Genomic DNA, 25989 nt, shown 5'->3' on the forward strand with positions numbered 1-25989 from the left:
TTGGAAGTAATCTTTTTATTCTTTATTTTTAAAACACATTAAAAATAGTATTTGAAATTAATTTGAATAGATTTTATGTATAGGCTGTTGTTTTAAACTCTTTTTTATATTTATAATTTTGTACCCATATGTTGTTTAGACAGGAAACAGACTTACAGAGATTGTTATACGAACAGCAGGTATCATATATAAATATGTAAAAGTTACATATATGAAAACTGTTAAATTGTTTGAACAGTTTTTATACATGTAACTGTTCTATATATGTTGTTATGTTGCAAATTTCTTTGAGATGCCTAATGGGAAGAGATTCATAAATGAAATAACAGCAGCAACAATATAATATAATATAATATAATATAATATAATATAATATAATAATATAACATCTCTCTGTGGTAGCTTATCTTAAAGTTTTAAGTGTCTATACGCTTATCACATTTATAAATTTTAAATTTATTGTTGTACATTGTTATAAATATTTGCCTTCCTTCTGGGATTGTACCCCCAAGTGTGTTTTATAAGCTGGTCTCCGACCATAATTATAATATGATATGATATGATATGATAATATAATATAATATAATATAATATAATATAATATAATATAATAAAATAATATGGTCATAGTCTAGGGGAAGAGCCATAACTCAGCAGTAGAGCATTTGCTTGTGTGCAGAAGGCCACAGTTACAATTCTTAGTGTCTCAGTTCTAGAAATTTTCTCAGTTGCTGTGACGTGTGTGTGTTTTTGTCTGCATGAAATCCTCCTGAGAGAAATACCTTCGGCTCAATAGCCCTGTAGTTGGCTGCCTAATGGGTCACAGAAGATGCTGCAAGGTCTCTCGAGAGACCCATGTTTTCAAATAAGTGCAGTCGCAGCAATGCTTCTGCCTAGTGGGAGACACTTCTTATCTGTGTCCATTTCACGTGATCATAATACCCACCCACCTACCCACCCATCCACTGTACCCTATACATTGGCACTGCAATGGATGACCAGCCCAGGTTGTTCTTTTGAGAACTGCAAAGTTCCCCTCTGGCTCACTAAAAGATTTGTCAATAACTCTGGCTGAAAATTCTGGGGGCTGTTTATTTCACTACTAGCTAACAAGCTAATAGTGAAAGTCCTTCACTGAGGTGATAGCCTGGGTGATGGGCCATTAAGGGAAACAAAGGAAAGGGGCTCTGTGCGAGATGGCAAATGGGTGGTGGCCCTCCCCCAGCTCATGGTTAGTTAAGCCAGAGTTTAGAGTTGAGTTGCTGTGGTGTGGGCCAAAAGAAAAGCTGGAGAGAGAGAGTCTGAGCAGTGATTGATTTCTGTTTGAATCCAAGGCTGTGGCTGGGGGGGGGGGACAAGACTTTATTGGGGTGTTAATGCTGTGAACCCCCCATCACAGGCTCAGATTGTATATATGTGTAAATAAACTATATATTATAAAGACACTGCAGTCTCCACTGTGCCTCATTCCAAAAGGAAGTACAAATCCTAGGTAAGTGTCTCGAACCCCTGGAATTTCTCAGCGCTGGGGAACTGTACAAAAATATATAACCCCATGAGCTTCAAAACCCTGATTGGGCCTGGGCTCACTGATGCTTATAGATGTGTACATAAGGATGCTGGTGGGACACCCTCCTTTTATGTGTTTGCTGTGGAAATATCAGTATAATTTTGTAGAGTTTGTTGTATTACCACGATATGGAAAGAAGCACAAGACCAACCCAACAAGATGATGGTGCATTGTCAGAGATTTGTGTACTCATGGAAAAATTGCATTGCGGCTAAGAGAAGAGAAGATGAATTCTGCAACCTGTGTACATTATGCAAACTGAGCTCAATTTGCATAATTTTATTTTGCAATCTTTCTTCTGGCATATATATATATATATATATATATATATATGCAGGTTTTGGTGTCCTCGGGTGTCTTCCCGTGTAAAAGTTGGGGTGTCTAGGCGACGTTTCGACGAGGTCTCACTCGTCATCTTCAGGCTGGTGCTTTCGGCTTCTTGTTACTGGAACAGAGCAGGATCTCAGTGTTTGAGTTCCTATAAATACTGTTGAGGGGGTGTGGTGTATAGCCTCCAATGTTCTGGGCAGAGAGGAAGTTCCCAGGCTAGTGTGCCTTTTCTTCTTTTGTTCCTTAATTACTTGAGGGATATCTTGAGTGATTTCTTGAGTGATATCCTGAGTACCACTTAGGTGGGTCATTAGGTGTGGATTAGTTGCTAAAGTCTTTGTGTCTTGACCTCTTGAACTTTGTGAAGAGTTTTTCTGAGAAGATGGCTGTACTGCACTTAGTTGTGCTCTGGCTTGGCTTCGTGTATAGGGGCGAGCTGTGGTTTTGTGGCCTGTGTCAGCCAGATCTGTGTAGGGATTGCAGGGGGGTGCAGCATCCGGAGGTGCCACCATGGTTTGGCTACTGGATGGTGTCTGTAATTTATCTGTGGAGAGGGTCTGGGTTTGGGTCTGGTGTGGTTGATTGGTGATAGCGTTCTGTGTGCCTCTGGATCTGGTGTCAGTTTTTGTGGGGAGGGCTAATTTCCCGCTTGCCAGACATCTGGAAATTAGCCCTCCCCACAAAAACTGACACCAGATCCAGAGGCACACAGAACGCTATCACCAATCAACCACACCAGACCCAAACCCAGACCCTCTCCACAGATAAATTACAGACACCATCCAGTAGCCAAACCATGGTGGCACCTCCGGATGCTGCACCCCCCTGCAATCCCTACACAGATCTGGCTGACACAGGCCACAAAACCACAGCTCGCCCCTATACACGAAGCCAAGCCAGAGCACAACTAAGTGCAGTACAGCCATCTTCTCAGAAAAACTCTTCACAAAGTTCAAGAGGTCAAGACACAAAGACTTTAGCAACTAATCCACACCTAATGACCCACCTAAGTGGTACTCAGGATATCACTCAAGAAATCACTCAAGATATCCCTCAAGTAATTAAGGAACAAAAGAAGAAAAGGCACACTAGCCTGGGAACTTCCTCTCTGCCCAGAACATTGGAGGCTATACACCACACCCCCTCAACAGTATTTATAGGAACTCAAACACTGAGATCCTGCTCTGTTCCAGTAACAAGAAGCCGAAAGCACCAGCCTGAAGATGACGAGTGAGACCTCGTCGAAACGTCGCCTAGACACCCCAACTTTTACACGGGAAGACACCCGAGGACACCAAAACCTGCATTCCTGTACCCGTGAAAATCTACGAAAGCATATATATATATATATATATATATATATATATATATATATATATATATATATATATATATATATATAAATAAAACTTACTGGTTCTGCCCTGGTCATAGACATTGAAGCCTCATAGTCCATAGGCATTGACCATGTATTTTCAAGCATACATTTGCTGCCATAAGGACTAGAAACTTAGACTGTTTTCATATTAAAGCTGAGATTTTTATTCAGTGTTCAGTACCACATAATGGCTGCATTCATACATAACATTAACTCAGGTAGGGAACCTGTGACCCTCCATATGTCATTGGACTCCAACTCCCATCAACCGCTGCTAGCATAACCGGAGGTCATGGAGAATGAGAGCTGTAGTCCAGCAATATTTGAAGGGCTGCAGGGCTACATTAAACCATGTTTTAGTGTTACGAACTGCAGTGAGCTGCAGGTTCTCATGCTTCTTCTTTCCCCTTTGGTACACCTTCAAGGAGGCGTTTGGAGTATTTTTCTTTTGTTTTAGATTGATCATGCCTTGTTGTGACTTTCATGTCTGGGCAGACTTTGGCTAATCCTTGTAGTGATTTGTTCAAACAGTAGTTCAAACCACAATTTGTGATGCTATCTTGTTTCAACAATTCATAAACATAGTTTAAGGTTTAGGCATAACAGTAAATTGTGGTTAATCTAACATGGAAGCAGAAGCTTACAATCTTTTCTTCGTAGCCATACCTGGAAGAAGAGAGGGGAAGGGGGACACATAACCTGACCTTTAAATCCCTAAACGGCCTCGGCCCAGTATACCTGAAGGAGCATCTCCACCCCCATCGTTCTGCCTGGACACTGAGGTCCAGCTCCAAGGGCCTTCTGGTGGCTCCCTCACTGCAAGAAGTGAGGTTACAGGGAACTAGGCAGAGGGCCTTCTCGGTAGTGGCACCCGCCCTGTGGAACGCCCTCCCATCAGATGTCAAGGAAATAAACAGCTATCTGACTTTTAGAAGACATCTGAAGGCAGCCCTGTTTAGGGAAGTTTTTAATGTTTTAGCATATTTTTTATATTTTGTTGGAAGCTTCCCAGAGTGGCTGGCATGGGTGGAGTATTATTATTATTATTATTATTATTATTATTATTATTATTATTATCATCATCATCATTATCATTATCATCATCATCATCATCTTTGTAACACTAAATTACGACTTAGTGTTATGTATGAATACAGGTTTTGTGTCTTGTTAATGACCGTGCAGGTAACATTCAGAAAGCTGATAACTATGAATTGGAGTCATTTTGTCAATTGTTTTGTCAAAGCCAGAATAATCACTTAAGCAAAATCCACCATTTGTTTACCTCTAGTCTTGTTCTTTGTTGAATTCATACAATGCGCCATCATCTGTGGACTTGACAATGCTTCCCTCTGATTTATTTTGAGCAAATAAGGCAAAAATGTTAAAATGACACCCCTCCTCCCATGCAGTTTTTAATCGAGCACAGAGATGAAGATTGGAGGCAGGAAAATGGTGCCCCCTCTGGAATCTACTGCCAAAATTCCACGTCTTCATGTCACTTCATGGTAAGACCAACCAGACCAACCTTGGGAATACGTAATCATGTATGGTGACTGAACTGTTGTTCCTCTTTTTGCTCATGAAAAAAAAAGTTACAATTCAGACAGATGCCAGCCTTTATGAGGGGCTGCAGCACCAGAGTATAAACACTCTTGGACACAAGGATGTATTTTTAGCTGAAGGGAAAAGCTGGAAATGGCATTGCAATATTTATACACAAGTAACTCTTGATTATCCTGTATATCAAGATGTATAGGTTGATGTGCCTACTGGCTGATAATACCCTAGCCCCAATAATATTTTAAAGCATTTTCTATGGTGCTTTATCCGTATTCCTGGCACACGCTATTTTATATAGGACTGTGGGAGTGCAGTAGTCTTGATGTGTTTGTATTCCCAGCTAAGAGTGAAATGACTAACATGGGCACCATCCTCTCATTCTGGCTATTACATTGTCAGTTCTGAGAGGCATCTTGAACACTTCTGATGGATTCTGAATGATCTGACTAGACCATTTTAGGCTGTGAATTTATGTGGAGTGTCTGCTGAAATGCTTAGGTAAGTTTTGTCAATGAGATGAAGATATGTTGTCTTGGTGTGTTGGTTTTTAGATTTATATAACCTATACTTCAGGTGGTTTTGGTACATATCCAGTGCATTGCCAGCTTAATTTAAGGTGCTGGTGATGACTTTTAAAACAATGAATCTTTTGGGACTGGATTACTTAAAAGAACTGGGTGACACCTGTATCAACTTACCTGTGCCTTAAGATTCACTCCAGAGGGCCTACTTCGGTGCACACCTGTAAAGACAAGTAGACTGTCAGATACAAGGAACAAATTTCACAGTGGATTTCAGCGACATGAGATTGGGCCTTGAAGACCCATCTTGTTGTCATGGCATTTGGCTAGTTGTAAATTAAGTAGAAATTGTTGTCTTTTTTTTGGTATGCTTATGTTATGCTGGACAATGTGTAGCTCCTTTGCTAGCTTTTAGCAGTGGATGTTTTAAATGGTATTAAATTACAGTCGTACCTTGGTTCTTGAACAGAATGCATTCCGGGAGTCCGTTCGAAAACCAAGACGCGGCTTCTGATTGGCTGCAGAAGCGTCCTGCAGCCAATCGGAAGTCGCAGAAGCCTCTCTGGATGTTTGGCTTCCGGAAATTGTTTGCAAACCGGAACACTCACTTCTGGTTTTTGATTGCTCGGGAGCCAAAACGTACGAGTTCCAAGGCGTTCGGCAACCAAGGTACGACTGTACATTGCATTGGTTACATTTTTTAATGTTTATTTTGTAAGAGTGGTATGCAGTGCTAGACCTGCTCGGAGCAGCCCCACTGAAGTTACTAGACATGACTAATTGATTCATTCATTTAAATGGGACTACTCCAAGTTGGTCACAACTCTGTGCCACTTTGTGAAGAATGTCTCTTAGTAAGCAGGCTGTACATCTCTTAAATAAATAAATACAAACTTGCAATTTTAAGAACACAATGGATAGTACTGGGCTGTGGTGTCTTTTTAGATGCTGAAACATTGTTGTGTCATTTATTTATCGAACTTATAACAGCAAAGCCCTTGCCCACATGAGTGTTCCATGCACTAAACACACTAACAATGTGTTTGCATGTAGAGTTAGCAGCATGCTGCGGTTGTGATAATTCTACGTGTGAGTGGCCTCACATGATTTATGCAATTTGTAGTGAAATAAGCCTTTGCAGCCTTCCTCATAATTTTGTGCCATGGATGTCTCATCTGATGACTCGCTTGTAAAAAAAACACACAACAATTCACCTTTGCCCACTTTGGTCCTTTTTTGTATATGTGTGACTCAGGTTTAGTGAGTCACCTACAGTTTCCCCATTAGCCATTGTGTTCAACCTCAGGAAGTCATCTGAACACTGAAGGGATGCTTTTACTGGGAGATAAAACTCTGCTCCTACTCAACTATTGGCTGTGGACATGGCTTCAAAGCTAGTTCCAGGTGAGTCACTTCCTTGAGTAGACACTGATCTATATTATTAGCCTGCCTTGACATGACACCGTCTTGCCAGTGCAGGAGTAATTGGCAGATAAGTTCCCCTTGTGTTGAAAAAAAAAGAGAGAACCCACCCCCATTGCCTTCTCAGAAAACTCTTTTTAAGCGTAACTGTATTTTTGCATCATGTTTTATAGATTTCATATATAAAACTTGAAATGTTAATGTTGGAATTACCACACTAAGATAACATGGGGGAAAGTTACTAAGCAATTTAGGGGTTTATGATTGTAGCTTAAGGAAATAATTTTCCTTGAGCATCTGCAGGACATGTAGGTACAGTATATGTGTTAATATATTTTAAGCTGCAGCCTGATGACTGAACTCTTCATAGATGTCAAAGCTTTCAGTTCAAACCACTTGAACAGTTAGAGGCATTTTTAGATAAAAGCAAATTGTCTCCTCTTCAGTGCCCCCCCTGCATGGTGTTATTTGCTCTTTCTGGATCCAAAATGGCTGATCTCTTTTTTCTAAGATATCTTTTCAGGCTTACAGCAGGCTTGTTGTCTGCAGAAGTTCCTAAGGCCATAATATGAGCCTGTTGCATCGGGCTAGTGACCCATCTAGTCCAGCATCCTGTTCTCTCACAAGCCTGTGGGAAGCCTGCAAGCTGGTCATGAGCACGACAGCGTTCTCTCACCACTTAGGATTCCCCAAGGAACCCATATTGTCTCAGAAATCAGAAGTAGGACACAGCCACCATAGTGGGGAGCAGGAGAGCTGAAAGTAATGCCAATATATTACACATCGGGCAACCAATGTGCTGCTTTGGTTTCAGATAGTACATGGGTAGACGAGTCTAACAAGCCTGGGGCACAAATTTTCATGTCCATCTAGAGGCTATGGTGGCTCATTTACCAGTTGTTGTTTAGTCGTTTAGTCGTGTCCGATTCTTCATGACCCCATGGACCAGAGCATGCCAGGCACTCCTGTCTTCCACTGCCTCCTGCAGTTTGGTCAAACTCATGCTGGTAGCTTCGAGAACACTGTCCACCCATCTCGTCCTCTGGCATCCCCTTCTCCTTGTGCCCTCCATCTTTCACAACATCAGGGTCTTTTCCAGGGAGTCTTCTCTTCTCATGAGGTGGCCAAAGTATTGGAGCCTCAGCTTCAGGATCTGTCCTTCCAGTGAGCACTCAGGGCTGATTTACTTAAGAATGGATAGGTTTGATCTTCTTGCAGTCCATGGGACTCTCAAGAGTCTCCTCCAGCACCATAATTCAAAAGCATCAATTCTTCGGCAATCAGCCTTCTTTATGGTCCAGCTCTCACTTCCATACATCACTACTGGGGAAACCATAGCTAGTGTTAACTCTGGTGTATACTCAATTCTGGTGTATATTTTGCTCTAGGAAGCTTAGTTTGGTCAGAATCACTTCTAGAGTTCACACTAAGTACATAATTTCTGGTAAATGAGCCACCATAGCTGCTCGAGGGCCGTGAGAATTTGTGTCCTGGGCTTTTTAGATTCATCTTCCCATCTATTGCCCATCTGGCATGGGTTGCCAGATGTGATTTTTGTTTCCAGCTGTCCTACCCCACTACTATGGTTAGTAGCTGTTGATTGCCTTGCCCTCCATAAAGTTATCTAACCCTCTTATAAGAACATAGCAGCCTGAAAACATTCTATTATTTTACCAGTCTAGGCTAGTAGCCTTTGTTTTCATACCAGCTACAGAGGTGGACCAGTGTGGATTTGCAGGCTAGTAAAAACAGACATCACCTTCTGTCAAGCACACTGTCTCTACCACAAAGTGTTTGTGGAAACTTCCTCTGTAGGTAGCGTGGAAATTAAAGCAGCCTGTTGCATGCCTAAGGTGACCATTACTTAACTGGGGGAGTCGCTTCCTCGCATCTCTTTCCCCCTTGAGATTCATCCAGTGTTTCAGAGTGGAACAAATCAATCAAATCAAGGGAACATTTGCGTCCTCCTTACATTTATGGTGAAATGGACAGCTGCGCAAAAGCACAACCATCCTGTTGTGCAATGGCTGTTCATTTCAGTGGGGCTCAAATGGAAGAACTTCCAAGGTGAATCTGACCTCACAGGTCAGATCTGTGTCCAACTCTGCCACCTTTAATGAGGCCTCAGCTGTATCACTGGAAGCATCCCCCTCATTCTGTCACATGGTCTTTGCTTCCTAAGAATATTCTATCTCTGTGATTGAAAGTGCGTTGCATTTATTCATTTATTTAGAATTACATTTATATCCCACCTTTCCTCCAAGAAACTGCAGGTGGCATACACAGTTGCCCTCTCCCTATTTTATTCTCACAACAACTCTGTGAGGTAGGCTGAGAGGTGGTAACTGGACTAAAGTCTCCCAGTGAGCTTCATGGCTGAGTAGGTTTTTGAACCCTGGCCTCTCAAGTCCTGGCCTGACGCTCGTAACCACTGCACCACACTAGTACGAAGCACATTCTAGAATTGTTAGGCAGAAGAAAGAATGGATTCATGGTTTACTTTGCAGCTCTTCTTCATAAATGGATGGCTGTGTGGTTGTGAAGACCCTTATTCCCCTCACAGAGCTATGATTCCAGAGTTCCTTGGGAGGAGGGCTTGACTGTTAAACCACTCTGAACATACTAGCTAAGTGAGAGATACAGGGGTCTCCTAACAATTCTCACTCCCCCCTTACAAAACTCCATTTCCAGGATACCTTAAAGGAAGCCATGACAGTTAAAGTGCCATGATAGTGCTTTAAATGTACAGTGAGGATGTGGCCTTAGATAGTAACTCGACAGAATATTCTTTCTGATAAAAGTTAAGAAGATTTTGCATGGTTATATCCCATGCAAAATCATCTTAAGGGGGCAAAGCATTCACTTTGTATTTTTGCAGTGGCTTAGCAACTGTAATGATTGCATGCCCTGATTTACTGGCAGCCCCCAAGATATTTGGGGCACAGATTCTAAAACTGTGGCAGTTTCCAAGTAACAAATATGCTGCTTGTTTCTTTAAGTTGACATCATGTTTACTTTGATACAGCAGACCATGCTATGTTTTGAGCATTTATTTTATCTAGTACATTTTTGTCTCTCCCTCCTTCCAAGGAGATCTGGGCAATATGCATGGTTCTTTATACTTGCAAGTACCCTGTGTGATAGCTTCAGCGGAAAGAGAGACAGAGACAAACAGAAAGAAACAAATTGACCTGATGTCGGCCAGTGAGCTTGTGGCTAAATGGAGATGTGGACCTAGACTTTCCCAGTCTAACACTCCAAACACAGCCTTTCTCAATCTTGGGTCCCCAGATGTTCTTGAACACCCATCATACCAGACCCTGCTAGCTAGGAATGATGGGAGTTGAAGTCTAACAACACCTGGGCACCCAAGCATAGCTGTCAACCTTTCCCTTTTCTTGCGAGGAATCTTATTCTGAATAAGGGAATTTCCCTTAAAAAAAAGGGAAACGTTGACAGCTATGCACCCAAGGTTGAGAAAGGCTGCTAACCTCTATGGTTAGCCTTTCCTATCCTTGGGTTACTGGGCAGGGGCAGTGGTTGTTATGGGGAAAGAACAATGTTGCTTCAACAACAACCAGACAGATACTGAACCCTATATAGTTGCAGCAGCTATATTCCAATTCACCCACACTGAGGTTAGAGGGGCCCAGCTTGGTCCAGTAGTCTTCTACTCTAGTGGAAAGATTCTGGCCCACTGGGATCTCTTGTGATGTAGTCTTCCAAGTCCAAGGCAGCAATGCTACATCCACAGGCCAGAGCTTGTCTGGTGGAAGCTTTCCTGGTGCTGTTCCCTTTCCTGTGTGCCATTCCCCTTTTGATGCTGTCATTGATCTTGTTGAAGAAAACAAGCTTTGACAGTTTTCATTCATGGGCTATATACTGATATCACTGAATGCTGAATTATGCCATCGTGTAATTATGAAAATGTTAAATAACTCCCTTGCAAACACCAACATCATAAACATATTTTTTTTAAAAAAAAAAAAAAAAAGCTCGCAAACTGGCACACAGTGGTGCTTTATTTACTAATTGCACATTTTGGATGTGGGATTCATTAAAACTGGCTCAGAATTTCACAAGCTTCATGGCTGGGTGCCTTTTCTATGTTCTGCCTCATGATGGACTGTAAATCAAGGGAAGGTGGAAGCATCTAAATCATTTCTAAAACTATCGTAGCAGACAATGTGAAAGGCCAGACCAACAGATGAATGTTTGGCATGTTGAGGAATGTTATTATTATTTTATTTTTATATGCCACCTTTCCTTCAAGATGGCATACATAGTTCTCTCGTTCTCCAGTATATTCTCACAACAACCCTGTGAATGTAGCCTAGGCTGAGAGGTGGTGATTGGCTCAAGCTCACTCAGTGAGCTTCATGAGTCAGTGTGGATTAGAATCCTGCTCTCCCAGGTTCTGGTTGGAATGCTCCAACCGCTATACCACATGACCTGTTACGACCTGTATATTGGTGATGGTGCAGTGCTCAATCCCATTGTGTGGCACCAGTATAATCATCCAGATGGGCCAGTGCAAGGAGCCTTTGACGAACCACATGTATACCTGGGAACTGAACATGGGGGCCAGGTTGATAGCCAGAGAACGTGCCTGCAGGCACAGAGTACCTTGGGAAGCTGTCAAGGTCCCAGCAAGGTCCATTACAGCTGCTTGCTCTTGACTCTTTTTAAGGTGGCTGGATCTGGAACCTCTAGTTTAATTCCCCACAATGACTTTGATGGGCATTTTGGGAAATTGAAAGGCTAGCTCTTTGATCAGCATCAGTCAGGTGCATGTCATGAATTACTGGGATCTGAGCATGGCACTGTGGATGTTCTTCAACCATCATTAGACAGTTGGGGCTAGGACTTCAAGCACTGCTACCATCACTGTCACCAAGTAACCATGCCAGGGTTAACCCAACTAGGAGGAGGTCTACCAGAGGGCACGTTGGTGAGGTTCAACTCAAATTTGGCATCAGCCCTGCATACATGTACCTTATTAAGCTCCTGAAATTGCAGAAGGTGGGGCAGATGTCAAGCTGTATGCATGCTCCCCAGATTTTTAACCTAGCAATCCCAGAGTTGAGATCTCATACAGTCTAATGGCCTTGCAGTAACTGGTAGCATTATTCTGCTTTGCTTGGTGGTACATCAACACGGGTGCTGATTGCACAGTCTGTGGGTCATGTAGGATCTCAACTCTCAGGTTTGTCAAGCTCCAGCTACCTGCAGTGGCGCAGGAGTTCTGTGTGGAAGGGAGTCTCCTGGCCCATGGTGTGTCTGTTTTAGGTCTTGCACTAGAAGAGCATCCCCATCAACCTGGTGGTATGCAGATGTTTTGGACTACAACTCTCCATCTGCCGCAGTTAGCACAGCCATGAGATTGATGGGAGTTGTAATCCCCCCAAAATCTACTGGACACTAGGTCACAGGAGGGGACTAGATTGCTGCATGAGAAAAGTCGTACCTTATCCAGTGATGGCTCTGTAATGTGCACAATCTCTTGTATAGACAAAAACACAAAAACTGCAGAAGCCACCTATCAGAGCACTGTGAATTTTTGTGCAAGCTGTTATATACAGTGGTACCTCGGGTTAAGTACTTAATTTGTTCCGGAGGTCTGTTCTTAACCTGAACCTGTTCTTAGCCTGAAGCACCACTTTAGCTAATGGGGCCTCCTGCTGCTGCCGGAGCACGATTTCTGTTCTCATCCTGAAGCAAAGTTCTTAACCTGAAGCACTATTTCTGGGTTGGCGAAGTCTGTAACCTGAAGCGTATGTAACCTGAAGCGTATGTAACCCGAGGTACCACTGTAATGCTGTTTTCTCTCTACTCAGTGGTTTGTTTTTTTGTAGCTGATCAATAGATGTGTGGTATTCTTGATCCCCGTATCATAATTTCCTCTTCTTCTTCTTCTTCTTCTTCTTCTTCTTCTTCTTCTTCTTTAAAAAATGTGGCATATTTCATAAGAACATTTTGTATTGAAGTAGGTTAGGTGAAATATCAACTAAATTTAAAACCAGGCCGACTGACTTCTCATTCTCTAGAGGGGCAAAGCATATGTTCAAGCAGGTTCTTAGTCACTGCTCTCTAGTATTAAAGCAGCTGCTTTAAGTCTGGTGCTGTGATTGTACTGACACATGGTGTAAGGCTGCCGCCTATTTCCCTGCTTTGCTCATGGGTCCATCTAACTTAGTATTGTTGAAACCAATTGGCAGTAGCTCTCCAGACTAGAGTCTTTCCCAAGTTTTGCCCGGAGATACCAGGTATGGAACTTGAGATCTTCTGCATGCAAAAGATGAGCTCTATGACTGCCTCCTGGCTCACTGGTAGACAATTTGCCTTGCACCTGAAAGGTCCCTGGTTCAATCCCTGGCATCTCCAGACAGGGCTAGGAATGGCCCCAGTCTGAAACCTTGGAGTGCTGCTGCCAGTTGTTGAAGACAGCACTATACTAGATGGACCAATGGTCTGACCCATTCTAAGCAGTCTCTTATGTGCGTGATCTTGCTCCCAGGCTTGGAATTATATGCTATATTTTCTACCCAATATTATTTTGCCTGTCTTGTCCTTGCTGCTGCATGGAACAATGCATGAACTGAGACCTTGTATCTGTAAGTAAAGGATTTCAAACTTACTGAAGAGTGTGGTCTGCTTATGGTGGGAAGGGTAGAAACAGGTCGGCTGCTGTGTGCAGCTGAACGGGATGAAAAGGTCTGACAACCTATATTCCTAATGCTTTACTGCGCTGCTTATCTTTGTGAGTTTAATACTCTGCTACTGGGGCACTCGGTGTGCAAGCCACTTGTTTTGAATCCTGGTACCCAGCCAATTATTTTGTTGTTCACCCACAAATGTGGGTCCACAGGGATTCATTTGTTTTAATTCCTCACAAAAACAAACTTGGAGCCAGTATTGGTTTGTGTAAGTAGTAATAGTGTGAATGCAAAACAACTGCAAAGTAACAACTATTAACGATGAATTAATACAGCTTCCATCATGTCTCCAGCAAGATTTGCAATGTAGCCTCAGTAGAATGGGGTTAGAGCCTGGTATGTCCCTCGCCTCTATGTCTGGACCCTAATAAAATGTTCCCTTCTCAGCTCCTGTTTGAATAGATGACATATTCTCTAGATAGGATCTCTCTTGGTTTACTTGAAAAATATAAATGCTTTATGGTCGTTCCTTTTTTGTGGTGGGCTGTAAAACTGACATTCTAATTAGGTGTAATAGCAAATGCACCTGTCAATGTTCATCATTTCATATCACCCACAAAGAACCTCTTTGGATTTAAGCAAAGGCAAATGCTCTTCCATGTTGGATAAATGAAGTCTGTGGCTTGTTCAGATGATGAATGTTCCTGTAACCCATCTCTGTCCTCCTAACACAGTAAAGGTTGGGAGGGGGGGAAATCACTCATTCATTGGCTGATCTTGGGCTAGCCACTTTTTTCTGTGCCTCAGTGTTTGCCAGCTGTAAAATGGGACCAGAATGGTCTCTAAATGATATAAATGTAGTATAGTGCATGTACATGCATTCCATGTATTTTATGTGCTATGCAGTTTGTGGTTTACCTTGATTCTTTTGCCACTAGGAGCCAACTGCATGCATGCATCCATCCATTTTCTTCTTGTGGCACATTTGAGCCGGGATTTTGTTGGCCTCACCACTGTTGGGCTGCCAGATTACACCATCAGTCCCACCCTCTCATGCACAAGAATGTCCTTATTTTTGTCTGTATGGCCACTGTCACATGCTGAGCTACAGCTGAGCCTTTTTCAGAATTGGAGTATGGCTCTAATACGACTACACTTAAAAACATTATTATTTGCTGAAAATAATATGTTCACCTGCAAATCTGAAAAAAACCCACAAAAAACAGGTTACTGCGATCCTCTTAAAACCATTGGGAGCAAACCCACTGAAAACAATAGCATTGGTCTTGAGGATCAGCTTTTAAAATCAAACAAACAGAGCATTTGATTCACTGGGATCACAATTTAAAATGGCACAGTGATTTCTGCTAAAATATTGTGAGAGATAACCGTGCTACTCTTGTGTCTTGTTAATGGATTGTTCACAGCTCTTCAGAAGAGAGCAATACAATTTCTGATGGAGTGAAATGGGCTACAAGAACAGAAATACAGGCATGTGATCACTCTGTTTGGTACCCAAATACATTTGCCCTGTCATAATACTGGCATCTTTTCAAGGTATGTTGATGTCTGGGTTGCTGCCAGGGAGCAGTGCACAAAATGCAAGGAGGATACAGCTTTGTGAAAATGAGCACAGCCACACACACACACACACACACACACACACACACAGAGAGAGAGATATATGATGCATATTTTAATCTCAATGGTGTTTTCAGTTCAATTGATATGATTCCAGAGGATCTTAAGTGTCCTCCTGTTTCTGAATTGCATATGATTTCTTTCTGGTAATTTCCCCGGTCACCTCATACTGTGGAGCTTTCCACTCAGAACGGCAGCGTTGCATGTTAAGAAGTGGTCATGCAAGCAAATTGAGATAACCTGGATATGTCATTTTGACTCTCTCTCTCTCTCTCTCTCTCTCTCTCTCTCTCGCTCTCTCGCTCTCTCGCTCTCTCGCTCTGTTTCAAAGCAATGTGTGTTGCATAATGGCTGTTTTCACCTTTAATTGCCTCGAGATTAAGCAACAACCAAATCATCGTTCTCTATAATGGCAACCCGAGGATTTATAGTAACGTGAGTGGAGAGCTGAAGGATGTGGCTTGCTCTGTTTCGATGATGCGGGATTGCTCTAAGCAGCAAGCTTAGTGTTTTCTGAAAACATTAGCAGCATCGCTGATGTAGCTGTGGCAGCCTCTTTCGCTACTAGATGACTGGAACTGCTCACAGGGGGGTGGGGTGGGGGCAAGGGAACTATCTTTGAGATCCGATCTTTCGAAAGGAGCTCGCTCATCATTTGCTAAATGGAGAAACCTGATGTTTTCCTTGCTGGCCCAGAAGATGCCTGAGAGATAGATAGAGAGAGAGAGTGATGCATTGTTATAAGGCAGGGAATGCTTTCAGGGAATAGAAAGGTCATGCATCTTGGGATCGGGGAGCCATTCCAGTCTCTAACCAGTCACCAGGTATGGCCTTGTGGTTTATATTCCTATTTGTGGCTTACATTATATTTCAAACACTGCCTTTTGCATTTCTTTTCTGGTTCATTTTAAAATGGGATCAAGTCGTCATGTTTTTTAAATGCTAGATTCCATGCGGGATTTAGACTACGGGCAGCTTGTCTTAAAAATGCAAGAAGGTATATGGTTGGTTTTTTGGGTGTGTGTGTGTGTGTGTGTGTGTGTATGTATTAGAAATAAAAAGTCATAAGGGTATTTTAAAAGAGACAGCAAATATTCAGTGTGTAGATGTTGTTCTGCTCATGTCTGCTGAAACATATATGCACCAGTTCCATGGAATGAAACATCAGAACCGTGGAATAGCTCACAGCATGAATTTGGAGGTTTGCACTGCTTGTTGGGCTGACGATACAAAGGTCATTCGCACAGTGGCATGTTAATTAGGATTGCACATCCTTTTCATGAAAGCACATTGCGAACCATCCTGTTTTATGAAAAGTGGGCTGAAAACAGCCTATCACAATCAAGGCTGGGGATAAGCCATTCTGCATAAGGCATATTTTTTGAAAATAGTAGATGTAGGTTTGATTATTTTTTCAAGGCTTGACGTTTACATTTCAAGCAGCTGCCTTGCTCCTCTGAAGAGTGCAAGGATCTTTTCCCCCCTAACAACTTTTGTTGAGAAAAGCACGCACAAATGGCTTGAGAAGCTGAGGTGGGGCTTGATTTTAAAATATTGAATATTTAAAATATTTCAAGCCCTACAAATATTTATATATTTATACTGTAGCATTCCTTATTTTTTTCTGCATTCAGCCCTCACCAATCCCATTGCTACCACAGGTTTTATAAAACCTGAAGCAAAGTTACAGGAATGGGAAGCGGCTGGGTCTGTATTTTATGTAACCTTTCAACCACCATAGTGTCTCCAGCAGCCTATTTTGATGAGCTGGGGTAGGTGGGGGGGCGGGCAAAGAAATTGAAAACAGTATAATCAGCTTAACCATGTTCATTGCAAATGGCGCTGAATAGCCAAAGGTAGGGGCTCTTGCTTGTGCATCGCTCATAGTGTGTAAGGAGATTATGTCTAAAAGTAGACACAAATGTGATTCCTTTCTCTCTCTCTCTTTCTGGCAATGGCTTTGAATATCAACTTAACTGCTTCCGACTTGTTTGCTGGACATTTCCATGGTAACCTGTTAGGATGTGTCATAAAGCAGTGGTTATTAAACTTCCCACCCCCTCACCCGCCAGACCATTGCTGAGGAATTGGGGCCATTTAATGATTTTTCTTCCTGTTATAGCAATTGTAAGGTGCTAGGCTAGATGTTTTTCATTTTTTAACTGAGTTTTCATTGCTGCTTTCATTTGTTTTGTTGAATTCCATGGAATTTAGACTACACTATGATAAGAAATAAAAGAAGCAATTAAAAAAACCAATTAAAATCTGGGTGACTATTTAATGGGGTGGATGTGCCGTCTCCTGTCTTCAGTCACTAAACCACAGATGACCTGACATATGCAGATCACCTGACCACTGGTGGTCCATCCACCACACTTTGGGGACCCCTGTTTTAGTGATAATAATATAAAGGGAAACATTGGTTATATTCCTGTAGCATTTCATGTACAGTTGATGTTCAGTTTCTGCAAGTGATGCTCAGATTGGTCCAGGAGGTGGGTGTTTCTGACCCTTGAGGGCTTATGGATTTTTAAAGGGTGAATATGTTTATAATTCAGAAGGCAGATATATAAAAAGTTCAGTTGTTTGGTTATTTTTAAAAATTGACATATATTAATTTGTTTCTCTGGTTGCTTACTTTCTTAGAAATGCATGTTGGAGACCCTGGCAGAGGTCTAAAGCTATGGCTCACTCAGGAATCTGGTCAATCATTTTTAATTAAAAACATATATTAAAACAATATTTGTTTTGTGGCTTGTAACTATAATTGATATGTTTCCTGGTGTACTTATCCAGCTTACGTTTTGATTAACAGTAGGGGAGATGAACACATTCTTAAGCTTGATTAGTTTTGGAATGGGTTTAATGTTACTTTTACAGTTGCTACAAACCATGTTTAATCATCTTTCAGAATTGAGTTTTGGAGAATTTTAATGCAAGCAGTACATTCTGTTTCTTGGCAGCTGCCTGAAATTCCTGTGGGTATTCTGGTGATCTTTCAGGCTAGTTTTGATTTTATTTTTTTCATGAGGACCAGATCATCTCAAAATGAATATGGTAGAGCTGGAAAAAGGTTCAGAAAATGGCAGCCAGGAGGATAAGTGGTCTCGAGCAACTCCTCTATGAGGAAAGGTTTGGATTTTTTTTTCTTTAGGAAAAAAGACAAATAGGAGGGACACTGTGCACGGTGCAGAGAAAGTTATGCAAAAAATAAATAAAATTCTCCCCATTTTGCATATTAATAGAACCATCCAGTGGTTCCACTGGATGGGTCATCCAGTGAAGCCAAGTGGTAGAAGATTCAGGATAGACAAGAGGAAGTAGTTATTTACACAGCAGACAAGTATACATTTTGCTAATTCAAGATGTGTTGATGCCCACCAACCTAGATGGCTTTCAAATAGGATTAGCTGTATCTGCCATTAATCCGCCTATGAATGGTATTAACTGTCTGTACTCAGAGCTACATGCATGTTAAAATCATTGATGTAGGCTCTTCTCAAGTGCCCATTATGAGATTGGTGAGCACAAGGAGCAGGGCTTTCTCTGTGGTGGCCCCTCGATTTTAGAATTCTCTATCAGCTTTCCCCTGTAAGGCTATTCCATTTCAGGCCTCCAGAAAGGACTTGATGATCCACTGGCCTGGTTTGCAAGTCACATTAAGTGAAACCATGGCTTATTGTGAATGCTGATATGTTTTTATTTATGCAGTAATAAAATACAATACTACCGGCAATAATAAGCACAAATGCTTGTGAAACCTCCAAGTAGCTTTGTATAATAGGCTTAAGTAAGATTGATAGCACCACTGGAGACAGAATGAGCTATTAACTAAGATAGTTTATTAAAAGGATATTATGTACATTGAGAGAGTAATGGTTTGTTTGCTTGTTGGAAGCAGCAATAAAACAACTGTTAGCACATACAGTATCCACACTTTGAGAAGGCTCTTAAAAGAATCAAATGTGTTCAGAGTAGAATGGAAATAATATAAATTGATTGAATGCTTAGTAGAACTTAAGCATGGGCAGCGTGAACAATTATTAATTATAAACCATTTCTTGCTTTACATGGCTTTGAATCTTAGAGGAAAACTCAAGTTCTGGTATGTCAGTGTCTTATTTTATAAAATTTGAAGACTGTGTCTTTCCATCAGAACTTGGTATCTTCTGACTCTCCCATTGTTTTGTTTTGTCTACCATATGTCTTAATAGATCTCTAGGGTTGTCACCTTTGATCAGGCAAAACAAAGGACAGGTTGGGCAAAATACACGACATGCTGTGGGGCTAAAAATTACTTTACCCAGTGCAGAAATGACTTCAAAGCAATCCATTACTCACTCTCGCTCTCTGTGGCTCCAAGTTTCAGTCTCCAACCCAACCACTGCTTCTAACAATGTTCCCACATGGTGCTGATCTTCTCCTCCGTTTCTCACTCTCTGTCCCAGGAAGGGACAATTGCAGCTCCATCCCACCAGGGGAGCTGCTTCTGTGTGGAGGCTCCTCTTCCTTGCTCTTGTTTCTGCTTGCACAAGGCAAGTGAACAGTCAGCAACAGTGAAGGGGAGCAGGGCCAGGGGGTTCGGAGGATTTGTAGAACTGGGGAATGGGCTTCCAGTGGAAACCATTGACCAGTGACTCTGTATTTTCCAAGCATATTGCATTTGGCTGGGTAGTTTTTCAAACAAACAAATCATTTACACGCAATTAAATTTGTTGTGGGATCTCTATGAAGTGATTTGAAAATGCAATCTGAGTGTCAGAACTGAGTGTTTTGAGGGGAAAAAATCAGTGTCCTGTACACTGGAAGAAGAGGGCTAAGCTGTAACAACAGAAGCCCACTTCAGGCTTCTCCAGCAGAGATTTCGCAGGCATCCTCACTTTTGACTTCCTTGAAGACCTTTTTATGGTGGCAGGTCTGTGCAGTTGTTTAAAACGTTCTTGATTAGCTGGTCCTCTGAATGATTGTTATGCGCTGTTTTTTAAAAATAGCGTTTTATGATTTCATTTCCTGAGTATTGTCATAAGTTCATGAAATGCCAGTGAATAAATGCTTTTGTAAATAAATAGTCAGATGAATGCATGAGCACTCCTATTAGATAGTGAGCACACCATTTCCAAAATATCTTAAGTGTTCTGCACCTTCCTCTCCCAACCTTTCCATACTGAACATGCAGGAAGATTCAACCTGCATTCATCTGAATGTGGTTAGACTCTTCACGTCTATTGAGAAGCTAATTGTACAGAGTTCTGGTTCATAGGGAGGATGCTAAATGACCTTAACTAAATGTAGTTTGAGTCACCTTCATAGGTTCAAAGAGCTGACATGCACAGGGATGATGGGGCAGACGTTGTGTGTGTACCCCCTTCACATTTTAAGCCCACATACATACTTTTGAACATCTGAACAATCTTACCTACAAGGATTAACATCTGCCTTACGTTGTCTGCTTGCTTTGAACCCCCTCTCTAGCAACCAGTTCAGCTACTATGATGCCATGGGATGTTAATAAATGTTCTAATGGTCCAGAAGCAATGTGGATATGCAATACACTTCCTGTGAGAGAAGGGTAAAGGGCAGAGGTGCAGAGATACGAGGGACTGTCTGCTGTCATCTGGAAAGCAGACAAGGCATGCGGTTGTTTGGAGATGGGATGCTGGACAAGCAAGGAAACTTTGGTTTGGAAGTACAGCTGGGACCCAGCATGACCCAGATGCATAGGGAATGAAGGGAGAAGGGAAGAGGATAGCTAGCAGAAATGTGAAGGCACAATGGTCAAAAGATAAGAGTTATGAGGGAAATGGGTGGAAGACAAGGGAGGAAAACCTCAGACGGGATTTGGGAGTAATTGGGCCTTTCTGCTTTGGACAGGATGAAAATAGTGTGGCAAGGAAGCTGTGGAGGTTGAAGTGGTAGATGTCAGAGGAAATGGCGAAATTGTGAATTTCACATATTGATTTGCACTAACAAGACAAATCTTTGACTGCAGGTCTTCAGTCTGTTATATCAGTCATGTGCTTATTGCTCCATCTAGTAATCTGTAATGGAAGGTTGCTGTTCTAAGGGCAGCTCATCAATATGTCTTCCTATAGGCACTCTGCTGTAACAGCAAACCATGCATGAATGTTATTAAGCATTAATGAACCTTGTGACACTTCTGCGAGCCATAAATATTTCCCCAGCTACTTTGCAGAAATCATTCTGGCACATCTGGGGAAAATGAATCTAATTCACTAGAGCAAGATGGCTTTCTGCCATGATTGGCACATTCTTTTTTTTGTGTGTGGCTGTGTCTCTCAAACTTGTTGAACTTGGATCCCCTCTTTTAAACCTCCTGTAACACCTGGGTCCTACCTTTCCTGGAGGCAGAGGTGACTGACAGCACACTTCTCTTGGACTAAGCCATGTTGACACTTACTTTTGAATAGGCATGCCTAGGGTTCCATTCTAAAGCTCAGCCCGGAATTAATTTGCAATGCCAGACAGAAGTGGCTTGCTGAGTGGGGTGGAGCCATTATACCAGCTTCCTGCCTTACTGGGAAAGGTGAGGTGTTGGGGAGGCCAGCAAGGTGCAACTGCACTGGCAGGAAGGACAGTTTGTTTTTGCTGGTACATTGAGACTTTGTGCTGACCTCTTCACCCCTCCCAAAAAGCACCAGCTGGAAAGCTAGCAGAGTGCCTCCACTCCCATCTGGTGAGCTCCCTCTGATGCCAGGGCTCAAATATATAGAGACTTCATTGATACTTACTGTTGTGCTAATTTTATGTAAACTGGTAAATAAATACAAGGAAAAGTGGGCCTCGCCCCACACTTTCTTGCCCTGATTGAACTACACACATCCATAGAAACAGCCTCCTCAATTACTTGCTAGATCAGTCCAATAAATGATGCATACACAATGTGCGTCTGAGTTCAAGCACTGCGTCAAAAGAAATTTTCTGCCTGTCTATATTGTGAACAGAAACAGCAATAAAACAACATAACCAACCAGAGCCAAAGGGTCACATATCATGCGCAAGGCATGGAACTCTCAGGCACAGACTACAAAGTTTGGAACAGACCTTAGGTAGTGTAAAGGCTCTCAGTCTGTTGCTTGGATCCATGCCTTTCTTGATCCTCATCTTCACAGTTGCATCACTTACCGGTAGCTATTTGCTGAGGCTACTTCAGTCTTCATTAGTGTTTGGCAATTCTCCTCTGTCTGCAGTGTCAGCTCTGTGCAGAATCTCCGGACAGCAGTTTTCTTCCAAAGCCCCAGCTCAGACATTCTCTATAAATGTAGTTACAGATAGGTAGCCGTGTTGGTCTGCCATAGTCAAAACAACAAAAATTCCTTCCAGTAGCACCTTAAAGACCAACTAAGTTAGTTCTTGGTATGAGCTTTCGTGTGCATGCACACTTCTTCAGATACCTATAAATGTACATCTATAAATGTAGTCTCCCCATGTTTCCAGTCCGTCGTCAGCATTGGGCCCCATATCTTGTAAATCAGAGTTACCCAGTCACTGAAGATGTATCTGGCATGCCTCCAATTCAAATTCTTGAATGCAGATACAATAAAAGGCTATTGTCATTCACCGTGGCAGGATTAAGAAACAAGAACAATTCAGACATAATGAAGATTCAATAAAGGAACATTGGAAGTTGTATCACTTAATGAAGCTTGACATGCTGCTCTGGGTTCCTTTGAGCGAGGAAGGGCAGGGTAGAAATGTAACAACAACAACAACAACAACAATAGTAGTAGTAGTAAACTAATATGAATGAGAGTGCACTTTTTGCCTATATGTATAGAAAGAGAAAACTGCAGTTTATGACCTTATTTCTTTTCTACAGTATATCAAAAATTGAGGGTAGCATCCAGTTAAGACAAACTTAAGACAAGGAGAGGACCGCAAGCAATATCAAGGGAGGGATGTTTCTGGGACCAAGGTGCAGCTATGAGCCTTCCTTATTATTTTTGCTATTGGATGCTACATGTTGTTTACGTAATAATGTTATATTTATAGAATTGGAATGTGGTTTTTTCCTGTACTGTATGCTATTATATTTGCTGTTGCTTTGCTATGCTGTTACAAAATTGCTGTTGTTTTGCTGTGCTACGAAATCATTGCTATGTTATTGTTTTGCCATGTTATTATGAAATGGTTTTTGCAGCGTTTGTTTGCAATGCATCCCTGCTCCTTTGTCGTAAGCTGCCTTGAGCACGATTTCATGTGTGTGGAAAAGCAGCACACAAATAAAACAATTGAATGAATGAATGGAAACTCAAGAGTAGACGCCTTGGAACAAATAGACTGAAGTTAGCCATGCCCAATGATTTCAGTGGGTTACTTCAGGGCCGTCTTAAACATGTTGCTCTGTACTGCAGGGAGCCATGTTGCTTGCATGTTCCAAAATTGAAAATGCAAAGGAGGAAGATGTATGGCCTAGTGGCGTAGCGTAGGGGGGTGCAGGGGGGGCCCGGCCGCACCGGCCGCAACATCTGGGGGTTAGGGTTAGGGGGCGCAAATCCACGGCTTAGGGGATGTAAATTACTTGCCTTGCCCTGGGTGCTGACAACCCACGCTATGCCACTGGTATGGCCAATTACGCTCATGAAACATTTTGGGATCCCAGACTCTTTCAGTCACTAAACCTATTACTCGGAAACTGCATGCTGATTTGTGGCCTGTTGCATAAATTCCATGCATAGTTCTCAATGGCACAGGTATATAGTCTGCTGTGGAATCCAGTACTCTGGGTACTTACCTATACTCTTGCCACATTTACCCATAACAGAACAGACACGAATGCTACATGTACTTGATGCATGTAGGGTTTGTAGACATTTCTACATGGAAAGGACTTTCTAAAGGAAATTTGTCTTGTGCTCTATTGACCTGCGAAAGCATGGTGCTGTTGTGAGAATTTCTTGTGTTCCTAGCAGCGTAGCTTTTCAGAGCTTATTTTATCTGCCTGTAATATTTTGTAGCATTCCAAGATTAAACTGACCTAGCCAGAAGGAAGGTAGGGGGTGGTAAATGAGATTAGCTTGGTGGCAGTGCTAATACTTTTTTTTTGTGTGTGTGTGTGTCCCAGATTTGATTCCCAGCATGCGCAGTCAAAAAGACCATGTATCAGAGATAGAATCATAGAATCATAGAGTTGGAAGAGACCACAAGGGCCATCGAGTCCAACCCCCTGCCAAGCAAGAATAGATGATGTGGATAGTCTCACAAATTTATGAAGACAGATTCATAATCGTATTGGTGGTCTACAACTTAACAAATGTTGTAAAAGGGTACATGCAAACGGTGAAATCTATATCAACATACTTCTCAGTGAAGTTCCTGGTGTGCATGTAAATATAAACCAGATTTATTGCTTGGTTTATATCTGGAGGAATGGGGTTCAAATCACCCATAAGAGCTTTGGACAACTTCCTAGCTCTCATCAGTTACGCATTAGAAAAGGGAATAATATACTCTTCCCAAGAATGTTATGATATTAAATGAATAATTTCTACAAATGTATAATTGTATAAAGTAAGCAGTGCTAGAAAATTCTTCAATTCTGAAGACTGTGGTACAGCAGCAAATCACTGTTTTTGAGCAAACATAAGCTGCACCAAGTTGCATTCTCCTTATGCAGTCAGAGCATTTTAATTTGGAATTAAGATAGCCTGGAGTGCATGACTCATACCAGTTTATTTTTAAACCTTAGCTTCTTTTTTACCGGCGCTGAGGGTTTTTTCTCTCCAGTATATGCACTTATGCATGGAAAAGCCAGAAGAACTGTTACCCAATACAATTCCCCCCTTTAATGTGTGTGTGTGTGTGTGTGTGTGTGTGTGTGTGTGTGTGTGTTCATGTTCTAAGGCTGCAATCCTAAACCTATTGTGGAAGGAAGCCCCATTAAACACAGTGGGCCTTACTTCTGAGTAAGGATGTATAGGATTCTGCAGCACACATGTTAATTACCCATTGTAATGGACAAATAGCTAATAGAGTTGTCTAAGATTAGGTAAGCTTTTCTACAGCATAATTTGAAAAACAAATGGAAAAGATAATGGGTTTCTCTTTAGGCAATGATGTTAGTTTCATTTTGTCTCTGTGCATGCAAACACATAGATATATATATGTATTATGGGTGCGTGGGGAGACACAACAGCAGCCATCTAGTTGGAGTTTGAAATAAAATATGGAAACCTACCCAGATCCCTGTAGGTATCAGCGTAAACCTGTGGTTCTTGGCCAAATTACAGTTGCCTTTTTTTACAGAGAAGTCTGCCTGTCAATTCAGATATATTTGGTTGGAAATGTTCCAACCTTCCCAAACATGTTGGTACACTCACAATCTGAAATCCTGTAGGATTGTTAAAACTCCCATTTATACTTAATTTTGGGCAGAGACATGCTAATAACTCAATGTAGGAGGAATCCCATAGAAGGTAAAGATTAATATGAAAGCTAGGAAGGGATATGTTTGGGGTGAGCATGGACTGGCTGTATGTTTGAGTGCAGAAGTTTGATGACCCAGGGGTGTTATTCTCTTGATCCTTTGAGCCAGGCCCTAGATCCCTTGCCCATTTCCCCTTTTAAGAAACAAGTTAAAAATGGGTAGCTGGCCATGCTGCAAAGTCCACTGCCATTGAGACTCCAGCAGCCTGCCATCTTGGCCTGCCCATAGCTACTCAGTACATTGATGATGATGATGCATATGCATTAGTTGTTTTCTCAGAGTGACCTCAAGCTGCTTACCACAAAATCAATTAAGAACATTGAATAAAAATCTAAAAACTCAACTATACAGATAATAGGGCAAGACTTGAAGATCCTACCCTGCTGGAAGAGGCCAAAATGCCAGCCTTCAAACAAAGGGCAAAGAGAAAAGTCTGTGCCTGATGCCTAAAAATAGACTTTTAT

The 25989-nt window shown here is 41.8% G+C and overlaps 1 protein-coding gene across 8 annotated transcripts in view; it reads left to right on the top strand.

The window, feature by feature from the left end:
- The window catches only part of SLC4A10 (solute carrier family 4 member 10), a 158708-nt gene that overhangs the window by 28387 nt on the left and 104332 nt on the right, over nucleotides 1-25989 (top strand). For 4 of the 8 annotated variants that reach the window (XM_081928670.1, XM_081928674.1, XM_081928671.1 and 1 more), the window contains exon 2: nucleotides 4691-4786. The exons of 2 other annotated variants lie outside the window; for them this stretch is intronic. In XM_081928670.1, the coding sequence (XP_081784796.1) occupies nucleotides 4691-4786 (96 nt within the window). Of the gene's footprint in view, nucleotides 1-4690; nucleotides 4787-15298; nucleotides 15906-25989 lie in introns of those variants that run through there. 2 more of the 8 variants (XM_081928672.1, XM_081928676.1) reach the window with 1 other exon arrangement.

This window comes from Podarcis melisellensis, assembly GCF_964234715.1.
Source record: "Podarcis melisellensis genome assembly, chromosome: 1".
NCBI classification, from domain to species: Eukaryota; Metazoa; Chordata; class Lepidosauria; order Squamata; family Lacertidae; genus Podarcis; species Podarcis melisellensis.